At 41.7% G+C, this 23,235-nt stretch overlaps 1 protein-coding gene and 1 long non-coding RNA gene across 2 annotated transcripts in view; one reads left to right on the forward strand and one right to left on the reverse strand.

Moving 5' to 3' along the window:
• Positions 1-5,784: 5,784 nt before the first annotated feature.
• Positions 5,785-23,235, reverse strand: part of BATF2 (basic leucine zipper ATF-like transcription factor 2) — a 40,478-nt gene continuing 23,027 nt past the window's right edge. Inside the window, exons 3-4 of the mRNA XM_073554490.1 lie at positions 18,510-18,617; positions 5,785-9,915 (exon numbers count right to left, since the gene is read on the reverse strand). Of these exons, the coding sequence (XP_073410591.1) occupies positions 9,715-9,915; positions 18,510-18,617 (309 nt within the window). The 3' untranslated portion in view covers positions 5,785-9,714. The remainder of the gene's footprint in view (positions 9,916-18,509; positions 18,618-23,235) is intronic.
• The window catches only part of LOC141058296 (uncharacterized), a 32,398-nt gene continuing 29,216 nt past the window's right edge, over positions 20,054-23,235 (forward strand). Inside the window, exon 1 of the long non-coding RNA XR_012222136.1 lies at positions 20,054-20,161. This is a non-coding gene — a long non-coding RNA (uncharacterized lncRNA). The remainder of the gene's footprint in view (positions 20,162-23,235) is intronic.

A 23,235-nucleotide genomic window follows, 5' to 3' on the forward strand; every position in this document is an offset into this window, starting at 1 on the left:
GGCTATGTGTACACGTAGTTGAAGGTGCTGCAGATTTTTCCGAGCGGATTTGGAAAAATCCGCAGGTCTTAGCCTGCGGTTTCACACCTCTACAATGGAGCAGGTGTAAAACCGCAGTGGATTCCGCACAAAGAATTGACATGCTGATTTGAACCCGCAGCAAATCCGCGTGGAAAAATCTGCAGCATGTGCACAGCGTTTTTTGTTTTACCATTGGAAACAATGGTACTGTACAACGCAGCAGAAACTGCGGATCCGCAGAGCCAGAAACGCTGCAGATTTGCAGCAGAATCCGCAACGTGTGCTCATAGCCTTGCCGTGCAGCTAGGCCTGAGAATGCATTGCTTTTTATGTCTAATCTTTCTCACTTGAGAATGATGGACTCCAAATTGTTTGGAAGTGGCCTTATAATCCTCACCAGATTGATGGGCAGCAACAATTGCTTGTCTAAAGCCCCCGTTACACATAGCGATATCGCTAGCAATATCGCTATAACGTCACTGGTTTTGTGATATAGCAGCGATATTGCTAGCGATATCGCTATGTCTGATACTTACCTCCGACGGCTCCCCCGCTGATTATCGCTGATCGCGCGAGAACGTCCTGGACCATTTCTCGTCGGCCACATGCTGCTGGGCTTCCTGTGGCGCCGACGAGCGACGCGTGGACGCGGGCGGGAGGACGTCAGGATCGCTGCGTCTGACAGGTAAGTAGCGACCCCCGACCGCTGCTATGTCGCTGGTGAGATCTGCCTGTGTGGCAGCTCACTAGCGACCACTTAGCGATGCACCAGCAATCCATATCGTTGTCGGGATCGCTGGTGCATCGCTTAGTGTAACGGTACCCTTAGATCATTATTAATGTGTTCCCTCCTTGGTATTGTGTGGGGCAGCACAGTGGCTGAGTGGTTAGCACCAGGGTCCTGGGTTCAAATCCCACCAAGGACAACATCTGCAAGGAGTTTGTATGTTCTCCCCGTGTTCGCGTGGGTTTCCTCCTGGTACTCCGGTTTACTCCCATATTCCAAAGACATACTGATAGGGAATCTAGATTGCAAGCCCCAATGGGGACAGTGCCGATAGTGTTTGTAAAGCACTGTGGAATTAATAGTGCTATATAAATGAGTAAAATAAATAAATACTAGGGACAGTTAGCTTATACCTCATATAATTTAGATTTATGTGTCATTGTATTCAAGTTCCCCTTTTTAATGGGTTTCAGCTGACTTATATGCCATTTCAGTGAATTACATTAAAAGAAAATTATTATTTTTTTTTTTTTTCAGTTAGTTTTCCACCGTTTGTGTTGTCCCGGAACATGCACAGGGCTGCTGATGTCAACACTCTCCTGAAGGTAGCACTCTTAAGGCCCCGTCACACACAGCAAGATCGCTAGCGAGATCGCTGATTTTGTGATGCAACAGCAATCTCGCCAGAGATATCGCTCTATGGAGCGGCTAGCCTACTTGCCTGTGGAGGTTGGCTCCCAAAGTATTCGACATGGCGCCCCTCGCTCAACGATGGGTGTCGCCTAAAGTGAAAAGACATTTATTAGTAGAGTTGAGCGACTTTGGTCGGATCGGGTTTCATGAATGTCATCCACTCAATGCCGACTTTTATGTCCCATTGACTTGCATTGGGGTCGGGTTTCGGACGAAACTCCGACTTTTTTTGCCCTAGTCGGACCAGTTTCATCTGGAACAAATTTTGTTTCAAGAAACCCGATCCGACCAAAGTTGCTCAACTCTATTTATTAGCAAAAACACAAACAGGTAAACACTGGATACCTACATTAGTGCTTCAATATCTCTTGATCTACAGATTTTGTAGAAAAAAATAACAAATGTATTGGTAAATGAATCTATCCAAGGGAATGGTTATGGAGACTAGGGATATCTCAAAAGTGTTTGTATCTGAATATATAGGTTGAGTTGTAAATAGAATGATGCAGAATGCACTTATGCAAAAATATTTGTTCACAGGTTATATATATATATATATATATATATATATATATATATATATATATATATATATATATAAAAGAGGGAATATCCTCAAAGAATACCCAAATGAGTCTTGTTATTAAAGCCCCTGTCACACATAGCGATCTCGCTAGCGAGATTGCTACTGAGTCACAAGTTTTGTGACATAACAGCGATCTCACAAGCGAGATCGCTGTGTGTGACACTTACCAGCGAACGGCCCCCCCTGCCAGTTATCACTGATCGTCCTGGAATAGCCAGGACATTTCTTTGATCGCTGGTTTGCCACTGGCCAGCACGCATCGCTGCGTGTGACAAGCAGGAGACCAGTGATCAGCGATCAGTGCGCTGGTAACTAAGGTAAACGCAGGGTTTCTAAGCACCGGGCGGTGCTTAGAAACCCAATGTGTACCTTAGTTACCAGCGCACTGATGCAGGGAGCTGGTAACCAAGGTACACATCGGGTTTCTAAGTGACGCACGCCCCTTAGAAACCCGATGTGTACCTTGGTTACCAGCTCCCTGCATCACCGCGCTGGTAACTAAGTACACAGCGACACCGCGCGCTCGGCGTCGCTGGTGCTGATCGCTGGTGAAGCTGCCTGTTTGACAGCTCACCAGCGATCATGTAGTGACTCACCAACGATCCTGACAAGTTGATATCGTTGTCGGGATCGCTGGTGAGTCCCTATGTGTGACGGGGCCCTAACAGGTCCCTAATATCTACTCAGTGCACCAATAAACATAATATATTAACCTGATAGAACCACTACTCCTGGAACCTTACATATGCAGGTTCATTAACAAATAGAAGGTATAAAATGGTATTTCACAGTGCATAAATATACAAAACTTTAGCTAGTCTCCCAAATATAGTAAATGTGAGACAAGGAAATCACTTATCTAGTACTTGATGGATAGCTGTCAGGTCCCTTAATTCCTTGTTCCTTTTTTAAATTTTTTTTTTTTCAGTTGGTTTTCCACAATAAGTTGACCCTATTTATAGAATTAGAATTTTTTTTTTCTAGAAGACATCCGTGACTTGATTGGTTGATATTATGTATAGGTGATGCAGGGATGGGTAATGTATGGGCTATGTTTGACTGTGTGGCTGATATAAAGGTAGTACATAGAGCTAGATAGGCATTTCCCATCTTCAACCAACACTTCTCAGCCTTTTGGATAAGATCTAGTGTAGTATCTTTCGAAGAGGCGGCTTTAGGTCTGGCGGCCTTGATAGATTGATACAATGGGTACACTGGTTTTGGTGTGGTTGTTAGCAGCCGTCCTACCTGGTTGGGTCTGTGGTATCTCCTCCAGAGGCCATCCATTCTGGGTGATTACAGGGCTATTTAGCACTCTGACAATTGTTAGACTATTGCCAATTTTAGATTTGCTCAAGTGGCGCAAGCTTGCTCTGTGTTGTATTCTGATCTCTATTGCCGACTTTGGATTTACCTTTGACATCCGTTTGACTTACCCCTTTGTCTTTACCTTCCTGATACTCTGATCTTGGACTGTTACCTGACTAAGCTTTTATCTTTTTCCTTTGTCTATTGCGAACCGTCTTGGTACTGACCCCGGACCTCTTGACTATCTTGCCTCACGGTTTGTCCATGAGTGTTGACTAGCGTCACATTGAGTAGTAGTGACTACTATCACACTTATATTGTCATGCAGTGAAAAGCATGGTCCCCCAGGATTAATACCATTAAGCCAGGTTAAATTTGAAAGCCTGAGGTGCAAAGTGCCCCAGGAATAGTGACCCTAGGAGGGAGATCGGTTTTGGGGGCCCTTCTCCTGTTAGAAAGGGTTACAAGAGACCGCATCCTAGTAAACTTTTTTGTGGCACCGTTGTTCTTCATCTGAGGTTGCATTTACCTAATTATAAGATCTTGTAAAGACCAGATTTTTTTTGTTATGTCCTGATATGTAAACCCATAGAATTCAAAGAGGGTGTACTTAGTTTCTCTCATTATTGGAAGAGTTTTCTGGCAGCAGCTCTCTCATAGAAAACACAGGTGCATTCAACTGAGCATTCCCGTGTATGAGTGAGTCGGCAAAGGTAGTGTCTGCCAAATGGTAGATGGACCACGAGCTATCTAACGTGCATGGGGGGATGTATGAACGTTGGCCATTGTTATGCGGTGTTGTATTTCCCATATGAAAGTGTTCCTTCATGAAATGCTTTAATTACGGTAATACTGTAAGGAGTCACCAGGTTGAAAGACAGAGAATGGAGATGCTCATCCTTTAGATCATAGCACCAGGTTTGCTTGTAGATATACACAAGAGGTCTACATTTCTGCCTCAAAATACTGGCAATTGTACAACTTATTTTTTTTGCCTTAACATTTTATTTTATTGATGGTCTAAGGAGCTGGAAATATCTGATCATGGTGCTGGGTGTGTAAGTGGCAGGTGGATGATGTTTGCAACATGCTGTGGTTTTGGAGTAGTCTTTGTGACTTAGTCCTTGGACTCATGGAAAGTATGCACTCATGGAAAAACCTAGAGAGGGGATTATTTAGATTATGGAACTTCCAAAAAGATTAAGAATGTTCTAAAAATATATAATGAAAAAGGAATGGGGGAAGGGAGAGAGGTTTCATAAAAATCATCAGAACTATTGTGGTGGAAATGTTGGATAGAACAGAACATCAGAAACAAAAATCCTTAAGTAGTAACATGAGTTTTGATGTAAAAGAGGTAAATTGGACTAAAAGTTAAATAGGCAAATTATATAACTGTATTTTGGCACAGGAGTTAGCACTAATTTGGTGCAGGTACTTTGAATGGTTTCAAATTGAAGATAATATTTACTATGAGCTTTTATGTTCCTCTCCTGTCCTCTAAAGCCCCCCATACACTTTATTTATATACTTTAGATGTCAGATGAAAGATAGTTCGGCCGATCATGTGGTCAGCAGCTATTTCACCTGGCTCTCCCATACTCAAGAGTGTTCGCTCGGCTGAGAGCTCCTGCGTTTCTCTACGAGAAAGCCATTGTCAGATATCTCTGGCGGAGGCTTATATTTAGAGAACATAAAAATTGGTGTCAAGGATAGCAACCTGTGGGGAGGGGAGGAAAGGTTGTGCAGATCTCATCACTGCCACCAGTTTGTCAAGCATAACAACCGGGGTGGTTGTGCAGATCCCACCGCTGCCAATGATAACAGCCGGGGAGGTTGCTTAGATCCCTCCGCTGCCGCCAGTTTGTCAAGGATAACAGCCGAGAGGTTCACGTACATCCCAGCGCTGCGATATTTGTCAAGGAAAACGGCTCTGCTGCCTCCAATCGCCAGGGAAATTACACAATTGACTGACGAGGTATGGACGAGGCTGCAGCTGCTTCCACTACTAGACCGGTTACTGAGGAACTCATAGTGAGTGTATGATACATACACCTCCAATTCTAACGTATGGAATATTTATATATACATACCCTGACACTGTCACTGCCAACTCCACAATAACAAAAGAACTACTTGCTTCCACCACTAATCGGCTGATTGGACACCCGTTACAGGTAGCGCATGGCTTCAAGGGTGCGGTTTACAGAGCAATACTGTCTATAAGCCCTGAAAGGCGTGGAAAGACAATCCCTATAAACACTTACACACTTCTTACAAAAAAAAAAAAATAAAATAAGGTCCTGTCGTAGTTCTTTTACCAGGCAACTGGACAATGACCTGGTGTTAATATAAGTTTTGTGATCGATTAAATGATATATCAGTCCACAATAAATAATACATGTAAAACTAAAACAGTCAAAATACATCAAAAGCAGCACTAAGACAGTTGTCTCGTAAAATATTCTGTATTGTTTATTTGTAACTAGGTGTTTTCAGGAAAGCCATATTTTGGAAAGGGCAAATCTTTCACACCAATAAAGGTAATATAATTTAGCAGCATATAAAAACAAAGCTAATTCAGGAGATGAGGATAATGCTCATTAACACTTCTAAATCTAAATTCACAGCAACATATAAATCTCTGAATTCAAGTTCAATCAAGAAAAAGAACACCCTGTAAACCTTCAGTACGTAAACATCCCCAGAATGTTAATGTCAGTGCATAAGAGACTATGGCCCTGATTCATGATGAGGGGGCATGTCGGAGTCAGACGCCCCTAATTCATTAAGGGGCACACACTTCAGAATGAATCAGGAGTGTCTAACAAGTTGCGTGCGCCCCCATGTGCCACACCAGAAAGCCTACTCAAGTCTATGAAACTGGTGTGAAAACACCAAAAGTCACAAAATTCTGCAAACATTTTCTTACTTTTACAAGCAATTTACGCCAGAATTCTGGCAAAATAGCTTTGATGAATTGGGCCGATTAATCAAGACTGTCGTAGAGCACGCTCATGATACCCAAGTCTTGCTGGAGAAGAAGGTGCTAAAATCATTAAGCAGTGTATGCCACTGAGTGGTATGTGTTTCCATGCCAAAGACTGCACTAGCATTTCTGGCGTACAAAATGCCAGCACATTTGATGAATTTGTCAGGAGGCGTGGCCCCTTCAGTGTTAGAAATTTGGAACATTTTTGGGTCAAGTTCATACACTGGACATCATAGTGCATTGTTTCAATAACTTTTTTTGTAAGCCATTCAATTTTACCTTCAGTTGGAAAAAACAATTGGCAGAAAATGTTTTGATTGTGATGGATTTTGGTTTAGCGTAACTTGTTTTAATGATATCCTTGTCGAAGAGTTTTTGCCAGGCAGGTCAGGGATAAAGTTGTAGAGATGAGTAAAGCTGGGTTAGGTTATAAAGAAAATAGTCCAAAAGCTGAACATCTCACAGAGAACTATTCAATCCATCATCCACAAATGGAAGTAGGTTGGCATAACTGCAAACCTACCAAGACATGACCATCCATGTAAACTAGCATCCCAAACAAGGAGAACACAAAATAGAGATGAAGCCAATAGGCCCATGGTTACTCTGTAGGAGCTGCAGGGATCCACAGATTAGGTGGGAGAATCTGTCCACAGGAAAACTATTAGTCGTATGCTCCATAAATCTGGCCTTTATTGAAGAGTGGCAAGAAGAAAGCCATTTTGAAAGCAAGCGAAAAGTCCCATTTGTAGTTTGCATCAAGATTAGCTAAAAACCACTTGAAAAGGTGGTATATGTGCACACCCAAACTAAAACACACTGTGAAATAAAACCAAAACAAACAACCAACAATTGAGGCAAAAGCGGGTGGCACTCGCGGCAGAGGAGTACTCTGATGTTCAATACCATCTTTCTATTGCTCCCTATATAATGAGGGCTATGATTCAAATTGATCCACTCTCTATGTGACCAGTTGGTTATCTATGGATCAAATCTGAGACGCGCACGCAGTGCACCTAATTTAGCACTGCTAATGTTGATATGAATATAATGTGTCTTGATAAAAGATTGATATTTTGGATAGCAGTTCCTTAGACTTATTTAACGAAGGGGCTCAGGTCATATTGACTTGCATATATAATTATTTGGCCAGCACTATGAATTGTATATAATCAATAGGATCGTATTAATTGTTTAAAGCAATCATGTAATAAAAAGATCAATCTTTATTGATTACAACTCTAAAAACCACCATGCGATGGTGATAGCACACCATCACATGGTGGTTTTTAGAGTTGTAAACAATAAAGATTGATCTTTTTTATTAGGGTTTTACATCTCTGCCAGCACTATGGATCTTAAAAGAATTCTGGTATTCACTATTATCATTTATCTGTACTCTCTGCAAACCACCAATCTGCTTCATATATGTTTTTCTGGTTCTTGGACTATAGGGTCCCATTGTTATTAGGAGTGAGCTTTGTCTATAAACAGTGGTTCTCTATTGAGGGTGCCGGGGTAATACAGTGTATATATATAATTAAAGGGCGAATCCAGGGATTAATAGGGACAGCCATCGCGAACGGGGTGCCATAACGGTACCCCCCTACGGTGCCAACCTCCGCAGTCAGGCAGGCCACCATCTAGGTAATCATTAGGGACCTATAGCGTATCAATCCAACTTTGTTTTGGTTTTATTTCACGGTGTGTTTTAGTTTGGGTGTGCACATATCACCTTTTCAGGTATTTTTTAGTTAATTACAATAAAGTATATATCTTTTAATTGGGTTTTTTCTATATGATTTTCTCTAATTGAGACCCTAAGATACAATATTTTGATTCATTTCCTAGTTTGCATAAAGCCATATAGGGGACACAGCTCTCATGTGGAAAAAGGTCCTCTGGTCAGATGAGGCCAAAGTAGAACTTTTTGCTCTAAATGCAAAACTCTATGTGTGGCGAAAAACTAACACTGTACATCGCCCTGAAAACATCATGTTCACCGTCAAACATGGTGGTGGCAGCATCATGCTTTGGGGAAACTTCCTTCAGCAGGAAAAGGGGAGCTGATCAGAGTTGATGGGAAGATGAATGGAGATAAATACAGGGGAATCCCAGAGGAAAACCTGTTATAGGCCACAAAAGATTTGAGATCGGGGCGTAGTTTCATCTTCCAGCAGGACAGTGATAATGATGTCTATAAAGAGTTGTGGAATTAATGGCGCAACATCCACAAGTAAAATAAATATGCGTTTATACTGTAATAAATCCATCTTTACTATGCTGCTAAATTCTACCTAGCTGTGGATATAGACAAACATATAATTTACCTACATGGCTGTGTGAAGAAATGGAGAGGATCTGAGATTTTCTACTAAACTTTACTATGAGATTTTATACTAAATTAATTGTCAAAAAATATGTTTTGGTGCTGCAGTTGCTGTGAGTAGAGAAGTGGCTGCACATGCGCTGCTCTATTTATTGAAACGTAAATATTTCTTTTTTATAATTTTGTACAGTGTGAAAAGTTATGAAACCTTGCAAATTACATTCTTAGGGGATTTGTCATCATTCATTGCATGTACTTGGCTTCCAAACCCCTACATTTCCACAGTCTATATGCCTGTTTGTAGCTGCATTTGTCAGAATGTTCTCATTTGCAGTCAACATCTATGTCTCAATAACTCTGGGGATAAGCTGCTGATGGAAATGGTTCTGATAAACAGAACACTCAGAGGAGGACACAGGAGCTGACCCATCACTACCATCCATCTGTACTCAGGCAGGAAAATAGACTGGTGAAAACCAAAGGTTTGGATGCCACTTACATGCAAGGTTTTTTCCGCAACGAAGCCGAATTCCCTAATAAACTGATTTGCATAACTTTGCATGCTGGAAAAAAAAAATCAAAGTTTAGTTACTCTTTAATGATATCTGTTTTAATCTGATCTTATGCTATGCACTGAGGAGGGGCAGCAACCCGAAACACATCTGCAAATTGAGATTTTGGTTTGGCTTTTATCCTAAGTCAAGACTTGTTGAAGGGTCGATATTGACTTTTAGGATTGCTACTTTTAATAGGTGGCACTAGAGTTCAAATCATCTTCCTCTCTAAAGTGGAAATTTTATATTTAATTTCCCAGAGGAGCATTGCATAGCCTATAAGTCTCCTTACACTGGCATGTCACTTTCACAAGGAGAGATGTTGCCCCTTATACCCCTATTTATCAGTTTAAAACTTTTCAGCAGACCTTCTAAAAGAAAAGTCAGTGGAAGGGATTGTGCATAAAAATTTTGGAAGGTGCAAATTGGCATTATGTAGGCAAAAAATTTAGTGTTTTGTTTGGTGTTTGATGCTAAAAACAATAAGTGTCCTTGAATAATGTTTTAGAAATCAGTAAATTGGTCTATGTCATTTGAAGGGAACAGGGCTTCTGGCTTGAGTAACTCCCGGATGATATCGGGGGACAGAAGAATGCAGGTGTCTTCATGTTGTTGTAAGACTTTAGTCCAGTATGTTTGCTCCTGTTGCAGCTTCTGGATCTCCTTACGCAAGGCAGCGTTATCCTTCTCTAATTTTTCAAATTCCTGAAAGGAAAAGATGAAAGTAAGTCAGCCACTACAAACACAGCAATAAGATAATTTGCTTTAACATTCTAAAAAGTTAAATGGATTTACCAGCTGGTGAAGATTATTCTCATAAAGGCTTCGAGAAGTAGAAATAAGAAATGTATTGATTCTCACCCTCAGTCATCCATCGTAGCTCTCGATTTAATGGTTAGAGCTTCCAGGTCCTTTTTTAAACACAACAGAAATGGCTGCTCCACCAATTACTGGATGAGACAGATCACCACTGCGGACAGTGATTGATCGAGAGGCAATTTCTGGCTAATTTTGGTTTGTTGAGGACAGGACCAGCAGGGACTTACGTGATCATTGGAATGGAACCTACAAGGGATCTTTTTAAAGTTGGGTGTCACTTCTATTATCAATTAAAAAAAAAAATGTTGATCTACTAAAAAGTCTCCTTCAATTTTCTGTAGCTATAATAGATATCCATATAAGTGCTTTTCATATTTTACATTACATTTCATACCCTACAACAAGATGTTACTTAGAGACATGAACAACTACTAGACATGACGTGACTTTATCCAAGGTTGAAACTACGATGGTAAGAGCCGTCACATAATAAACCTTTTGAAAGTTTCCATGACATCAGTTTTCCAGGTTTTTCCATGGGGTGGATGGTTGGATAGTTATAAAGTATCAGAACAAGATGAGACAGCTAACATGGCTCATGCAATATCCACCCACAGTGTTTCTCCATGTTGCTAAGAGATGGTATATTTCAATAGAGTACCACTAATCCGTGCTACTTGTAAATCACGGGACAATGTTTGCCGGCCTTGTTGTGGCTTTTTATGTTCCAAACCAAATGAATTCCATTAGATGCCAAAAATGTCGCATTGTACAGGCATGGCAAAATCTATGGAACAATATCCAGCTATAAGCCCCATAGGTGAGAAGAAACGTGTGATAGACAAAGAATGTAGTACAATGGAATAACAATTATGATGGTTGAAACTAACATATGGCTTGAATTGACTAGGTGTCAAAGCAGAAGAATCATCTCAGGTCTCCAAACCATCTGGGCATCTACTGAACTGAATTTAAATCACAATTAGGCAGAGTTGCAATGAAAATGAGTCTACTCCCATAGCAAATTAGGTTTATTAGCAAAATTTACAAACTTTCTGATGTTTGCAATAAATAACACAAGTAATATAAGAGGTGATTTCTCCAAATCCATCACAAAATGCCACTTTTACTGACTACTGCAGTCTCAGACTCATTCACCCCATCATGACAAGCGTCTTTAGTGTTAAGTAGAGCCCCTTTGGCTGTTATGACCAGTAGCAAACATGATGCTCAGCCAGAGACCAGCATTCCTGAGCAATCCTAGTCCACTCATTATCGGCAATGGCTTCCAGTTCACTAATGTTCTTGGGTTGTGAAAGAGTGGGCCAAAAAGTTAATCGAAGACATTACTGAATTGCACAAACAAAGAAAAGGATTCAAAAGATACAAAGGTATTAAATGTTCATAAAGATAAAGTTGAAAACAAAGAACACAAATTCAAAGTTACAGGAACACTGGCTACACTACATTTACGTCACAGAACGAGGACATGCCACCAGATTCATGAGAGACTGTAAAAGAGCTGCAGCAAAATTTTGGTGCAGAAGCACTGAGGTTTCAGTTTGTTCAATAAAGTACATACTAAATTCTGAAAGACTCTGTGCTCAAACTCCAAAATGCTAACTTCTAATTGCCCAAAAGCAGAAGGAAAGTCTTATCCAACATACTAAAAACACATAAATGAGTCACAGAAGTTTTGAGATTCTATTTTGTGAAGAAATGAAATAAAACTGGAACTTTTCTGGTCTATGGATCAGCAGCGATATGTCGGGAGGAGGAAAAATGAAGCATATGCTGAACAGGTGAAGCGATCACACTGCCTAGAATAAAGCATGGTGTTGTTACAGTGATGCCTACAGTGAACCATAATGGTGGGTTGGTGATGTCTACAGTGCTGCATGATGGGTGCTAAATGATGCCTACAGTGAAGCATGGCGTTGATATAGTTATACCTACAGTGAAGCATAGCTGTGGCTTGGTAATGCCTTCATTGATGCATGGCGGCTTCTTGGTGATTCCTACAGTGAAGCATGGCTGGGACTCAGTGATGCCTACAGAAAAGCATGGCAGGGTCACAGTGATGCCTACAGTGAAGCATGGCTGGGGCTCAGTGATGCCTACAGTGATGCATGGCGGGTGCTCGATGATGCCTACAGTGAAGCATGTTGAGGGCTTGGTGATGCTCTGGTGCTTCTTTGCTTCCTCAGGTGCTGGAAACCTGCAACATGTGAAGGGGATGATAGATCGATTCAAGTATCAGGAAATCTAAGGAGAAAGCGCCTTGCATTCTGTGAGGAAACTGAAGCTTGAGCACCATTGGACCTTCTAACAGGACAATGATCTTAAGTAACCTCAAAGTCCACTAAGTATTAGTTTCAGAAGAAGTCCTGGAACGTTTTGGAGTGACCGTCAGAATTGCCTAAGTTAAATCCATAGTAGATCTTTGGTGAAATTTGAGGAAGGCGATTGCAGAACGCTTAACCCGAGAATATAAGTGAACTGGACACATTTTCCTTGAAGAATGAGCTGAGATTCATCAATAACACTACCATAACCTGGAGACTGGGTATACATCATGATTGCTGCAGGTTACAACAGCTAAAAGTACTAAAGACGCTCGTCATGATGGGGTTAATAATTCTGAGAATGAAGTAGTCGGTAAAAGTGATGTTTTTAGATGAATTTGCAGGAACCACATGTTATATTAATTGAGCTGACCTATTTAAGTTCTTCTTGGTGGATTGGATTATCGAAAACTGTCAACATTTTTAAATGTTTTCTAATAAACTGAATTGGAAATATGGGTTGAATAATTTTGATTGCAACTGTAAATACTTGAATAAAGTTACCATTAAATTATAGAAAAGGGTGAAAAATAACACATAAGTAATTTGTAGAACATCCCACCTCGAGCCATATACTACTACGGGGTCTTACTGTATCTCTGCACGCCTCAATTTATGTAGAGGCAAAGAGACTTTTCTATATTAATATAACAAAGAAAAAAAAGTTGACATGATGCATCTGAAAACTTATACCCAGGGTAGACAATCTTCCAAGCTATGCAATCTGCACTCGGGGCTCATATATATTGCTTACCCTGAAATAGTGAGTTATTTTACCCAAAGGCACAAAAATGTGTGCAAAAACCAAAAAGGAAGAATACAGCAGACTCATAGTGATGAATCCACTGTGTCCATGATCCCAGAGCTCTCTCACATCCCCTCACCAATCAGTGATGGTCGAAGTCTACCATAATCCTGTGAGAAACACACTCTTGGTAGAGACTATAAAAAATTACATATTGAGTGCATTATATAAAATGGAATGATGTGGAGGTGAGCTGGATAAATAAGAGCAAAAACTGGTCACTTTAGACTTGACGACAGGTTTTTAAACGGGTTGTCCTATTTTAAGCTACAAGTCTTAAGTCACTCTATGTGACTGCAGACTTGTGAATCCACGCAACGTAAACAATGCACGCTGTGAAGATTTGACGATGTGGAGGGCGGGGGCGAGGGCGGGGTCATGTTACTGCAAGTATGCTATTTGCGTACTTCCGCCCACATTCCGACTAGACTGTATCAATTCACTTGCACGTCTAGTTGGCATGTGACCGCATATATGCAAATCACATGCGCATGCCGGTCCCAGCAGTGGAGAATCCTCACAGGGCACATAGAGTGACTGCAGACTTGTAGCTTGAGGTCAAACAACCCCTTTAATGCTGTCACTGTTGGATCATGGGCGCTTGTGGTCAGTCATAGATGGTCACTATCAGCAAGCTGCAGATAAAAGAGCTGTGATTTCATAATTGTTTGGCCCATATATATTCCTATTCTACCATTCATTCAAGCACAAAGCTCAATATACCGTACACTGGGCTCCTCCTGCTCTTGTGTAAAGGTGCGAGTCCGACTGACATCTAGTGGTTAATGTAAAAATAATTCTACAAAAAAGAGAAATATACTGAGGATGCATTTTAGTTTAACCCCTTCAGGACCAGACGTATTTAGACCTGTATTTTTCCATGGCAGCCACCAACCACAAGATCTTGAGCTTTGCTCTCAACAAGTGCTATATAAAAAATAAAAATATAAAAATGGCTACCAAAATGTAACAGAAATAAACAATATTTATTATAGTATATTTTCCATTATTTAATCCAATTAAAAATACAGAAGATAATCATGTTACCATGAATCAAAGGGGAAGAATACATCATTACTGCTCATCTATGATAATAAAGCGAATATGTCACGGGCTCCATTGATGATTATTATGCTGGGGGATGTTGCTATAGTTAAGAGCTTCCTCTATGGTACACGAGTTATATAAGTATAAATGTGTCATGTTGGACACGGTTCGCACCAGGTTGTCCGGCAGACAGCGGTAATACCCCATCCTACCACTTTGTTTTCAGCGGCGCCGGTTGGTCTTCTGATCCGGCTTGGATTGGGTTAACCAGGTTGTTAGTCTGGGTGAGGGCTTAGCCACGCCCCCTGCCTTTAAATTGTCCTGCGTGACTATGGGCGTTGCCGACTATAGCTCTTGCCTTGTGCTAGCGTTACCGGTATGAAGGGGGCGTCTTAGGAGCATACAATATCTGGTGTAGTATATTCTGTTGTTGCCATTATTTCCTCCCTGCGTGGTAATATTTGGTTGCCCTTGCACCTTATTGTTTTCTCTTGTGTGTACGTGGTGTGGTGCGTTTCCCTTACTCTTGTCCATACTTATTTGTGGGGTCTGGTGTTTGGTCTCTTCACTGGGTGGAGGGTGGTGGGTTCAGCTTAGGGCTGGACAGGAGACAAGGACAGGGTGGTGGCCCAGGCAGGCAGACCTTCAGTGTAAACCCTGGGTTGAGGGACAGTCAGGGTTTCCTCTAGTCTGAGGGACACCGCAGGGGCCCCGGGGTTCAGCCTAGAGTTACCTAAGCTTCCCGTGACAAAATGCATACATGAAAATTATTAAAAATCGTATCAGATGCTAAGAATGTAAATGAATAGATACGTGGGAGAGTACGATCCATATGCAGCTCAGGTAATTATCTCTTACGCTGTCTATCTTGCCTGTGAGTCTTTTGCGCTCCGGTTTTGATGTTAAACATGATACAGTGCACAGTGGCGTGTAAAAGTTTGGGCTGCTATTGTGAACAGTTAAGCAAGTTGAAGATGAAATTATCTCTAAAAGGGTTAAAGTTATAGATGGACACATTTCCTTCGTATTTTAGGCAAAAAAAAAATTTTTTACATTTTAAAAATTGCAAAAAGGTAAATGAGCCAATGCAAAAATGTGGGCACCCTGCATGGTTAGTACCTAGTAGCACCCCCTTTTGCAACTATCACATCTTGTAAACTCTTTTTCTAGTCAGCCAAAAGTCTCAATTCTTATTTGAGGGATTTTCATCCATTGTTCCTTGGAAAATTCTTTCAGTTCTGTGAGATTCCTTAGTCCTCTTGCATGCACTGCTATACTGAGGTCTAGCTACAGATTTTCAATGATGTTCAGATCAAGGGACTGTGAGGGTCATTGTAAAACCTTCAGCTTGAGCCTTTTGAGGTCATCTATTGTGGATTTTGACGTGTGTTTAGGATCATTATCCATTTGTAGAAGCCATCATCCTTTCAACTTTAGCTTTTTTACAGAATTAATTGAAATTTCATAAAATCCATTCTCCCCTCTACCTGTGAAATGTTCCCTATGCCATTGGCTGAAGCACAACTCCAAAGCATGATTGATCCACCCCCATGCTTAATGGTTGGCGAGATGTTCTTTTTCTGAAATTCTGTGCCCTTTTATGTCCACACATACCTTTGATCATTGTGGCCAATGAGTTCTATTTTAACCTCATCAGTCCACAGGACTTTTTTAAAAAATGCATCAGGCTTATTTAGATGTTCTTTTGCATACTCCTTATGCTGAATATTATAGTACGGACGCAGGAGAGGTTTTCTTCTGGTGACTCTTCCATGAAGGCCATATTTGTGCAGGTGTCTCTGAACAGTAGAAAAGTGTACCACAATTACAGAGTCTGCTAAATTATTATGAAGGCCTTTTGCAGTCAAGCAGGGGTTCTGATTTGCCTCTCTAGCAATCTAGGTTGTGAGCCACATCGGGGACAGTGATAATGTGTGCAAACTGTAAAGCGCTGCGGAATATGTTAGCGCTATATAAAAATAAAGATTATTATTATTATTATAATCCTACCAGCAGCCCTCACTGAAATTTAGCTTGGTCTTCCAGACCTTATCTTGACCTTCACTGTTCTGATAACTGCCATTTTTTAATTACATTTCAAACTGAGGAAAAGGCAGCTTAAAAATGCTTTGCTGTCTTCTTATAGGCTTCTCCTGCTTTGTGGGTTTCCACCATTTCATTTTCAGAGTGCTAGGCAGCTGCTTATAAGAACCCATAGCTGCTGTTTTCTTGCACAAGGTTAGAAGAGGCTCTGTTTTTTTAAAGGTGGGAAATTTGCATCACCTGGCCTTTCCTAATAATGACAGTGAGCAAGCCATAAATCTAATAGGCTAATTAAGGCCTGAAGCTTTGATCAAAGTTATCTGAGCACCCAAATCTCCAAGAGTGCCCAAACTTTTGCACTGGCTCATTTTCCTTTTTGTAATTTTTAAAATGTAAAAAATGTCAATATATATTTTTTTGCCTAAAATACAAGGGAAATGTGTAATCTTTAACCTTTGGCCTTTTAGAGATCATTTCATCTTCAACTTGCTTAACTCTTCACAATAACAGTAATTTTGACCACCGGTGCCCAAATGGATGTGCCATTTCTGGGGCGGCTGAGGGCTTGGGTAATTAGTCTGGAATGGCCCCTTCTTAGCCTATTAATATCAGCTGCTTAGACTCTGCTGGTTACTAAAAACAGGGGGGACGTCATGTCATGTTTTAGGAGGGTTCCCCCTTTTTAATAACCAGTAAAGGCACCGTAGACAGTTGTGAGCTGATATTAATAGGTTGCAATGATGCATGGATGTTGGCCGACCCGTCCTATACTATTAAGACCAGCTCACAGCTGTCTGCTTTCTCTTAGCTGGTTATTAAAAATAAGGAGGACTCCACGCCATTTATTTCTTTTATTTATTAGCTAAAAACAAGTACAGAAAACTACACACGCAACGCACTGATTACATATATCACTGACATCTATCAATCTATCGATCGTATGTATGATTGCTTTATTAGTTACAAAACTAGCTTGAAAACGACAGAATTACTGTATGAAAAGATGATATTAAAAGGCATTGCATACCGATTACATACAGATCCTAGATGAGAAAAAAAAAGTGCCTGACACTGGCCAACTTTTCTGGCAAGAATCTCAGCCATTTTATATACCGGTATGCAGATGTGAGTGAACCCTAAGTCTGGCCCTGATAGGAGATTGTTATTTTAGCTCATTTTTCTCATTATGATTATTCTCATAGATTAGATTGTAAGCTTGCGAGTAGGACCCTCACTCCTTTTGGTATCTGTTGAATTATGTGTTACTCTGTAATGTATTTATTGTCTGTACAAGTCTCCTCTGAAATGTAAAATGCTGCGGAATATGTTAGCGCTATAGAAATAAAAAATTCTGTTTTATTGAAGAATATATAGAAAACAATCAGACGGCTTAAAAAAAAAATGGAATCGTCTCCTTTTCCCTTATTAAAAATAAGACATAAAAAAACATATTTGGTAATGCCATGTTCAAAATACTGTAATAGCCGATCTATTGAAATATTAGTTTGTTTAACACGTACGGTAATTGTCAACATTGTAAAGCACAAAAAAATCTAAATGGCAAAACTGCCATTTTTCAGACATTGCGCATTTGCAATCCATCTTATGTACCCCAACATATTATCAATTATAAATGCAGGCCAGCTAAGAAAAAAAACAAGCCCTCATACAGCTCCAACAATGGGGAAATAAAACAAGTTACAGGTCTCAGGAAATGGGCCCTTTAAATGGTGGAGGATATGAATAAGGTGCACACGTTATCAGTGTGAGCGCACACGAGGAGCGTGTTATCATGTACATTTGGGATAATGTTCTTAAGGGCCTGTCACACTAAGCAATATCGCTAGCAATATCGCTATAACTTGTGACGTAGCAGCGATATTGCTAGCGATATCTCTGTGTCTGATTCTTACCTCCGACCGGCTCCCCCGCTGGTTATCGCTGATCGCGCGAGAACGTCCTGGACTGTTTCTCGTCGTCAGCTTCCTGTGGCGGTGACGAGCGACGCGTGGAGCCGGGTGGGAGGACGTCAGGATCGCCTCGTCTGACAGGTAAGTAGCGACCCCCGTCCCCAGCGATGTCGCTGGTGAGATCTGCCTGTGTGGCAGCTCACTAGCGACCACTTAGCGATTTACCAGCGATCCTGACCGCGTCATATCACTGGTCGGGATTGCTGGTGCATCGCTAAGTGTGACAGTACCTTTAGGCAAATGCAAGTTTTCCTGGTCCAATATCTGTACCTGGTGAAGACTGTCAGCTCGCTCGGTCTGCTTTTGCCGGCTCTTGCAGGCAGCTGCTCGGTTTCTCAACCTTTTTTTCAGTTTTCGAGGTTCTGTTTTTTCCTCCTGCTGTACAATAGATGATCAAAAGTATATAATTTTGTCTACATTTATGTTCTTTTTCTGTTATCATATCCTAAAGTAAGTATTCAGATACACTCTAAAGTCTTCCATACACAGAAGAAGAGTACTTCGGCCAGACAGGCCTAACCATTAGTGATGAGCGAAAGTTCTTGGATAAGGTGTTAGACGAGCATGCGCGTGTGCTAACCGAGAGTCTTCGGCAAGACTCCGTGGCTGCTTGTCTCACAGCTAACACACAGGTAATCCCTGCATGTGTTGTGGCAGTCTACCAGCTGTGAGACCTGCAGCCGCTGGGACTCGAACATATTATTCGAGCACACGGAAGACACTCTGTTAGCACCCGAGCATGCTCAGATGACACCTTATCCAAGGACATTCGCTCATCACTACTGACCATATAATATGAACACCTAAACAGAACATAGTATGCAACTATGTGCAATAATTATAGGCTCCACTGCACCAAACCACAGCTTTTATGCCTATAAAAACTTAATAAAGGACCAAATAATCAAAATATACATTTTATTGGTGACGACAAAACAAAATAAAAAGCCTTGAGAGATGGAAAGAGGGTGTGTTATGGGAAGGGTTACCTACCAGCTGAACGATCGCTTACCTGTCAGTTATCTGATGTTTATGGGCAACTTAAGCTGTTTCTTGTTTTAAACCCACAAAGACATTAAACAATAAAAAACAAGCAAAAAAACACAACTTTAATAGTTTTCTATATATCTAAAGCGAATTTGTCACGTTATTTGCTACCTAATCTGAGAGCACCATAATGTAAATACAGATACACTGATTCCAGTGATGTGTTACTTACTGGACTGCTTGTTTTAGTTTTGATAAAATAACTGTTTTATCAGCAGGAGATTATCATAAGAGGACTAGTAAACTTGCGGTCATGTTGTCCTCCATATTCATGAGCGGTAAGCCTGCTCCCACCACTGATTGGCCGCTTGCTGACAATGTACACAGACAGCTGCCAAACAGGGATGTGGGTGGGGTTATTCAGAGCTCAGCATTCAGAGAACTGCTAGATCTGCAGCAGAGAAAAGAGGGATTTTATAAAAACTGCAACAAGCAGCCCAGTAATTGGCACATTGCTGGAATCAGGGTCTCTATCCGTACGTCATGCCACTCTCAGATGAGGCATCAAAAACCTGGCGACAGATTCCTTTTAATAGTATACTTATTTTATAGAAAACATATGAGATAAATGCAATTCTATTCATTAACATTAAATTACAGCTCCACCTAGTGGATTAGCACATTGTTCAGTGATTGATAGTACTCGCATTGGTGCTCTGCCTAATCTAAATCCGTGGCTGTACACACACTGACACTGCATGAGCCAAGAACACAAGTAGTGTCAGTGTGTGCAGGTGCATTGTCATACTACTCAGCTGACTGCTGCAGTCAATCACAGGCTTCTGAGGTTCTGTGACTTCTAAATGGGTCAGGCAGCACTTCCAGCGCCAGACCAGATCTCCGGAGCGGCCTGCACTGGATCCATGGAGCTGCTGGTAACGGAGTATACCTCCATTTTTTACATTAAGAGCATCCACTCCTGAATATTTTTGTATCGGATAATCCATTTAATATTTATTACCATGTTTCAGTAGTTTTTAGAAATACCCCATATAGGGTCCTTTTTTACTACCCAAACACGGGCCTCACAGACAAAGACCCCGTTATGGAAACTGTAACCTTAGAGGAATTTATCTTGGGGTGCAGTGAGAATTTTGACCCCACAGGGGTTTGTTAGATTTTCATAGCAAAATTTTATTACTAAACTTTTTAAAAAGTATTTAGTTTTAGTTACTTTTTTATTTTCATAAGAGATAATACAAGAAAAAGTATGACTCTACTTGTTACGTATTTCCACTCTCCCCTCCTGAGTCTGGAAAGACTTACTTAAAGCACCGCTCCAGAGGGTTTTCTTTTCAGTGCTGGATTGGCGCTTTTACGTTGCGTTTTTGAAAGCGTTTCCGCAGCGTTTGTGCCGGATCAGATGCTGCAGAAATGCTTACAAGATGAATACAATTAATTAGCATGCGGTTTTGGCTTTTTGTGCCAATGCATGCGTTTTTAATCGCTCAGGAATCGCTTAGCGGCTAAAAACGCAGCATACTCATTAATTTCCGCATTGCTGAGCATTTTTAGCATTCCCCCAATGTTCCAAGAAATCGCGTGTCAAAAACGCGTCAAAAATGCGCAGCTTTTTCACAAAAACCGCGCAAGAATCACGTGGAAAAAGACGCGCGTTTTCTGGGAAAGGGGATGCGATTCCTGAGCGTTTAAAAACGCTAGCGTGGGCACATAGCCTCAATGTAAGGCCCCTACCCCCGTTTTTATACTCACCTTCCATTGAAGTCATCTCTTACCAACGCTGCTCCGGTTCCACGCCATTTTGTACCAGTTTTTTCTGAATGTCCAGAAGTCAGAACTTATGTCACAAGAGCTCAATACAAGTCAAGTCTATGAGAAACAGAACGAGGCTTTCATCGAGATGGATTGAAAAGTGACCCTTGACGCGCTCCATGAAATACCGGTAGGTCAGTTTTAGCCAGAGATCGTCGAGAGCAACGCTGGAAAAGGATGAAAACGGCAGCAGGCGAGTATGAGACTGTAAGCAAAACACTAGGCAAGGCGGGATTGCCGGACTGGACCCTCTGGACCGTGGCACCGAGGGGCCCTGGACGAGCAACCAGGTGGACCCAACCCCTATACAGGGACCGTTAGGAGCAGGTCCAGGAGCAGGTCCAGGGGTTCGAATGCCACGGCAGCCGGAACCAAGAGGGGCGGCTCGGAATGGAGTACAGAGATGAACACAGGAAAGCAGGACTGAAGTAGGACTGCCGGAGCAGACACGGGTAAGCAGGACTGGAGTCAGATAGCAGGTGCAGACACAGGATGGCAGGACTGGAGTCAGGCAGCAGGTACGGACACGGGTAGGCAGGGCTGGAGACAGACAGCTGGTACGGACACAGGAAGGCAGGACTGGAAACAAACAGCAGACCTACAAGGAAACGCAAAGCAATAAGTGGCAGCCAGCCTAATGCAAGGCAAGACCGCAGGACCTAGAATGCTGTTACTACAACAACGATCAGGCGCCTCCATTATGGGAGGGTGGCCTGATATACCCGTAGCTGTGCCCCTATTGGTCCGGCGGTGCTACCGAGTCAGGGCACCGCCGGAGATGATATCAGAGACGACAGGCGGGCGCAGCCTACTGCGCCTGCGCAGGGCCTGTAATGACGTCACCGGCCGCGGGCCGGTCAGAGGAGGACGCCGACGCCGGGGCTGGAGGGAGTGAGGCTGCGGCGCGAGGTGAGTGTGAGCGCGTGTGATGGGAGGCCTGGGGAGGTGCGCGTCTGGAGGCACGGGAACCGTGACAGAGACAGGGGTCAGGGGAACTACATTTAAAGCACCATTCCAGCAATGCAATAACCCCCCCCTCCCCGATGGAGTGGTGCTTTAATATGTGGACATAAACTACTGTTTTGGTACTCGGAAGAGCTCAAAAGGGAAAGAGAAAATGAAGTACGGCACTCTTGTGTGGATAAAAAGTATAGCAACTTTATCATTGGATAAAATCCATAACAAGGAAAGATAAGGAATTCTTCTTATGCGTTTTGAGCACAGTATGTGCTTTTAATCGTAGCGTAATGGGAAGGAGTGCCATCAGGCTAGCCAATTTCTACCAATAATAAGTACATAGAACAAAAAAATAGCATGTTCACAATGGGTAATAAGAATAATATGGTTGTACATTGTTGCTTTGGAGAGCGCCAAGTTATCAGGGAGGCCATTTGACTTTTGGAGCACAAATTTTGCTAGAATGGTTTTTAGGAATGCTTCATTTCCAGAGCTCCTGAGATCTCTACACAGTATGCATAGATGGACTCTGACCAGCGCTAGTGTGCTGGCCAAAGAGCAGAGTGCACAGAAGCTGAAGAGTTGGTCATGTCTTAAAACTTTTTTTTTCCAAAAGGGAAGAAAATAAAAAAGCAACCCTCAGTAAGTAATTCCCTCAACATTATCTCTGTTTACTTTGCAGCAGCTTTTAGAAGATTAAGAAACAGAACACATAGCACAGACTTGCTGCATTGTTCTCATGGTAGGGAGCAGATGATTAGGAAAAGCTGGAGAGAACTAGATAGAAGGTGAAATACGCCTCCCGCAAAATAAGGGCAGTGGCGTGCAGGCAGCATCTTGGGGCAAATGTTTGGTCCTGCAGTTCTAGCTGCTTTTGCAACCACTACACAGTACCAGATACAGTATGCTACCTCTTAGACTGCAATATGGATAAATGACAGACATTGATATGTCAGGAGAAATACAGGCCAATATAGTAAAGATAATCTCATAAAATTATTATATAATAGGCCACCCCTGACACATGAACAGGACTCAATACAGACTGATTGTTGCAATGCCACAACAAGGGGGAGAACCAAAACCACAATCCTGTTGTCCATAAGTATTCCTGGTGGAGGATGAACGTTTTATTGCTGACTGGGAGGAGGCATGCAGCGGCTGTTCTCAGACCTTAATTCAACTCTTGATTAATTTGAAATACTAAGAATATTAGTGA

The sequence above is a fragment of the Dendrobates tinctorius genome, unplaced genomic scaffold (genome assembly GCF_039654945.1).
Source record: "Dendrobates tinctorius isolate UK_male_01 unplaced genomic scaffold, ASM3965494v1 ptg000211l, whole genome shotgun sequence".
NCBI lineage: Eukaryota > Metazoa > Chordata > Amphibia > Anura > Dendrobatidae > Dendrobates > Dendrobates tinctorius.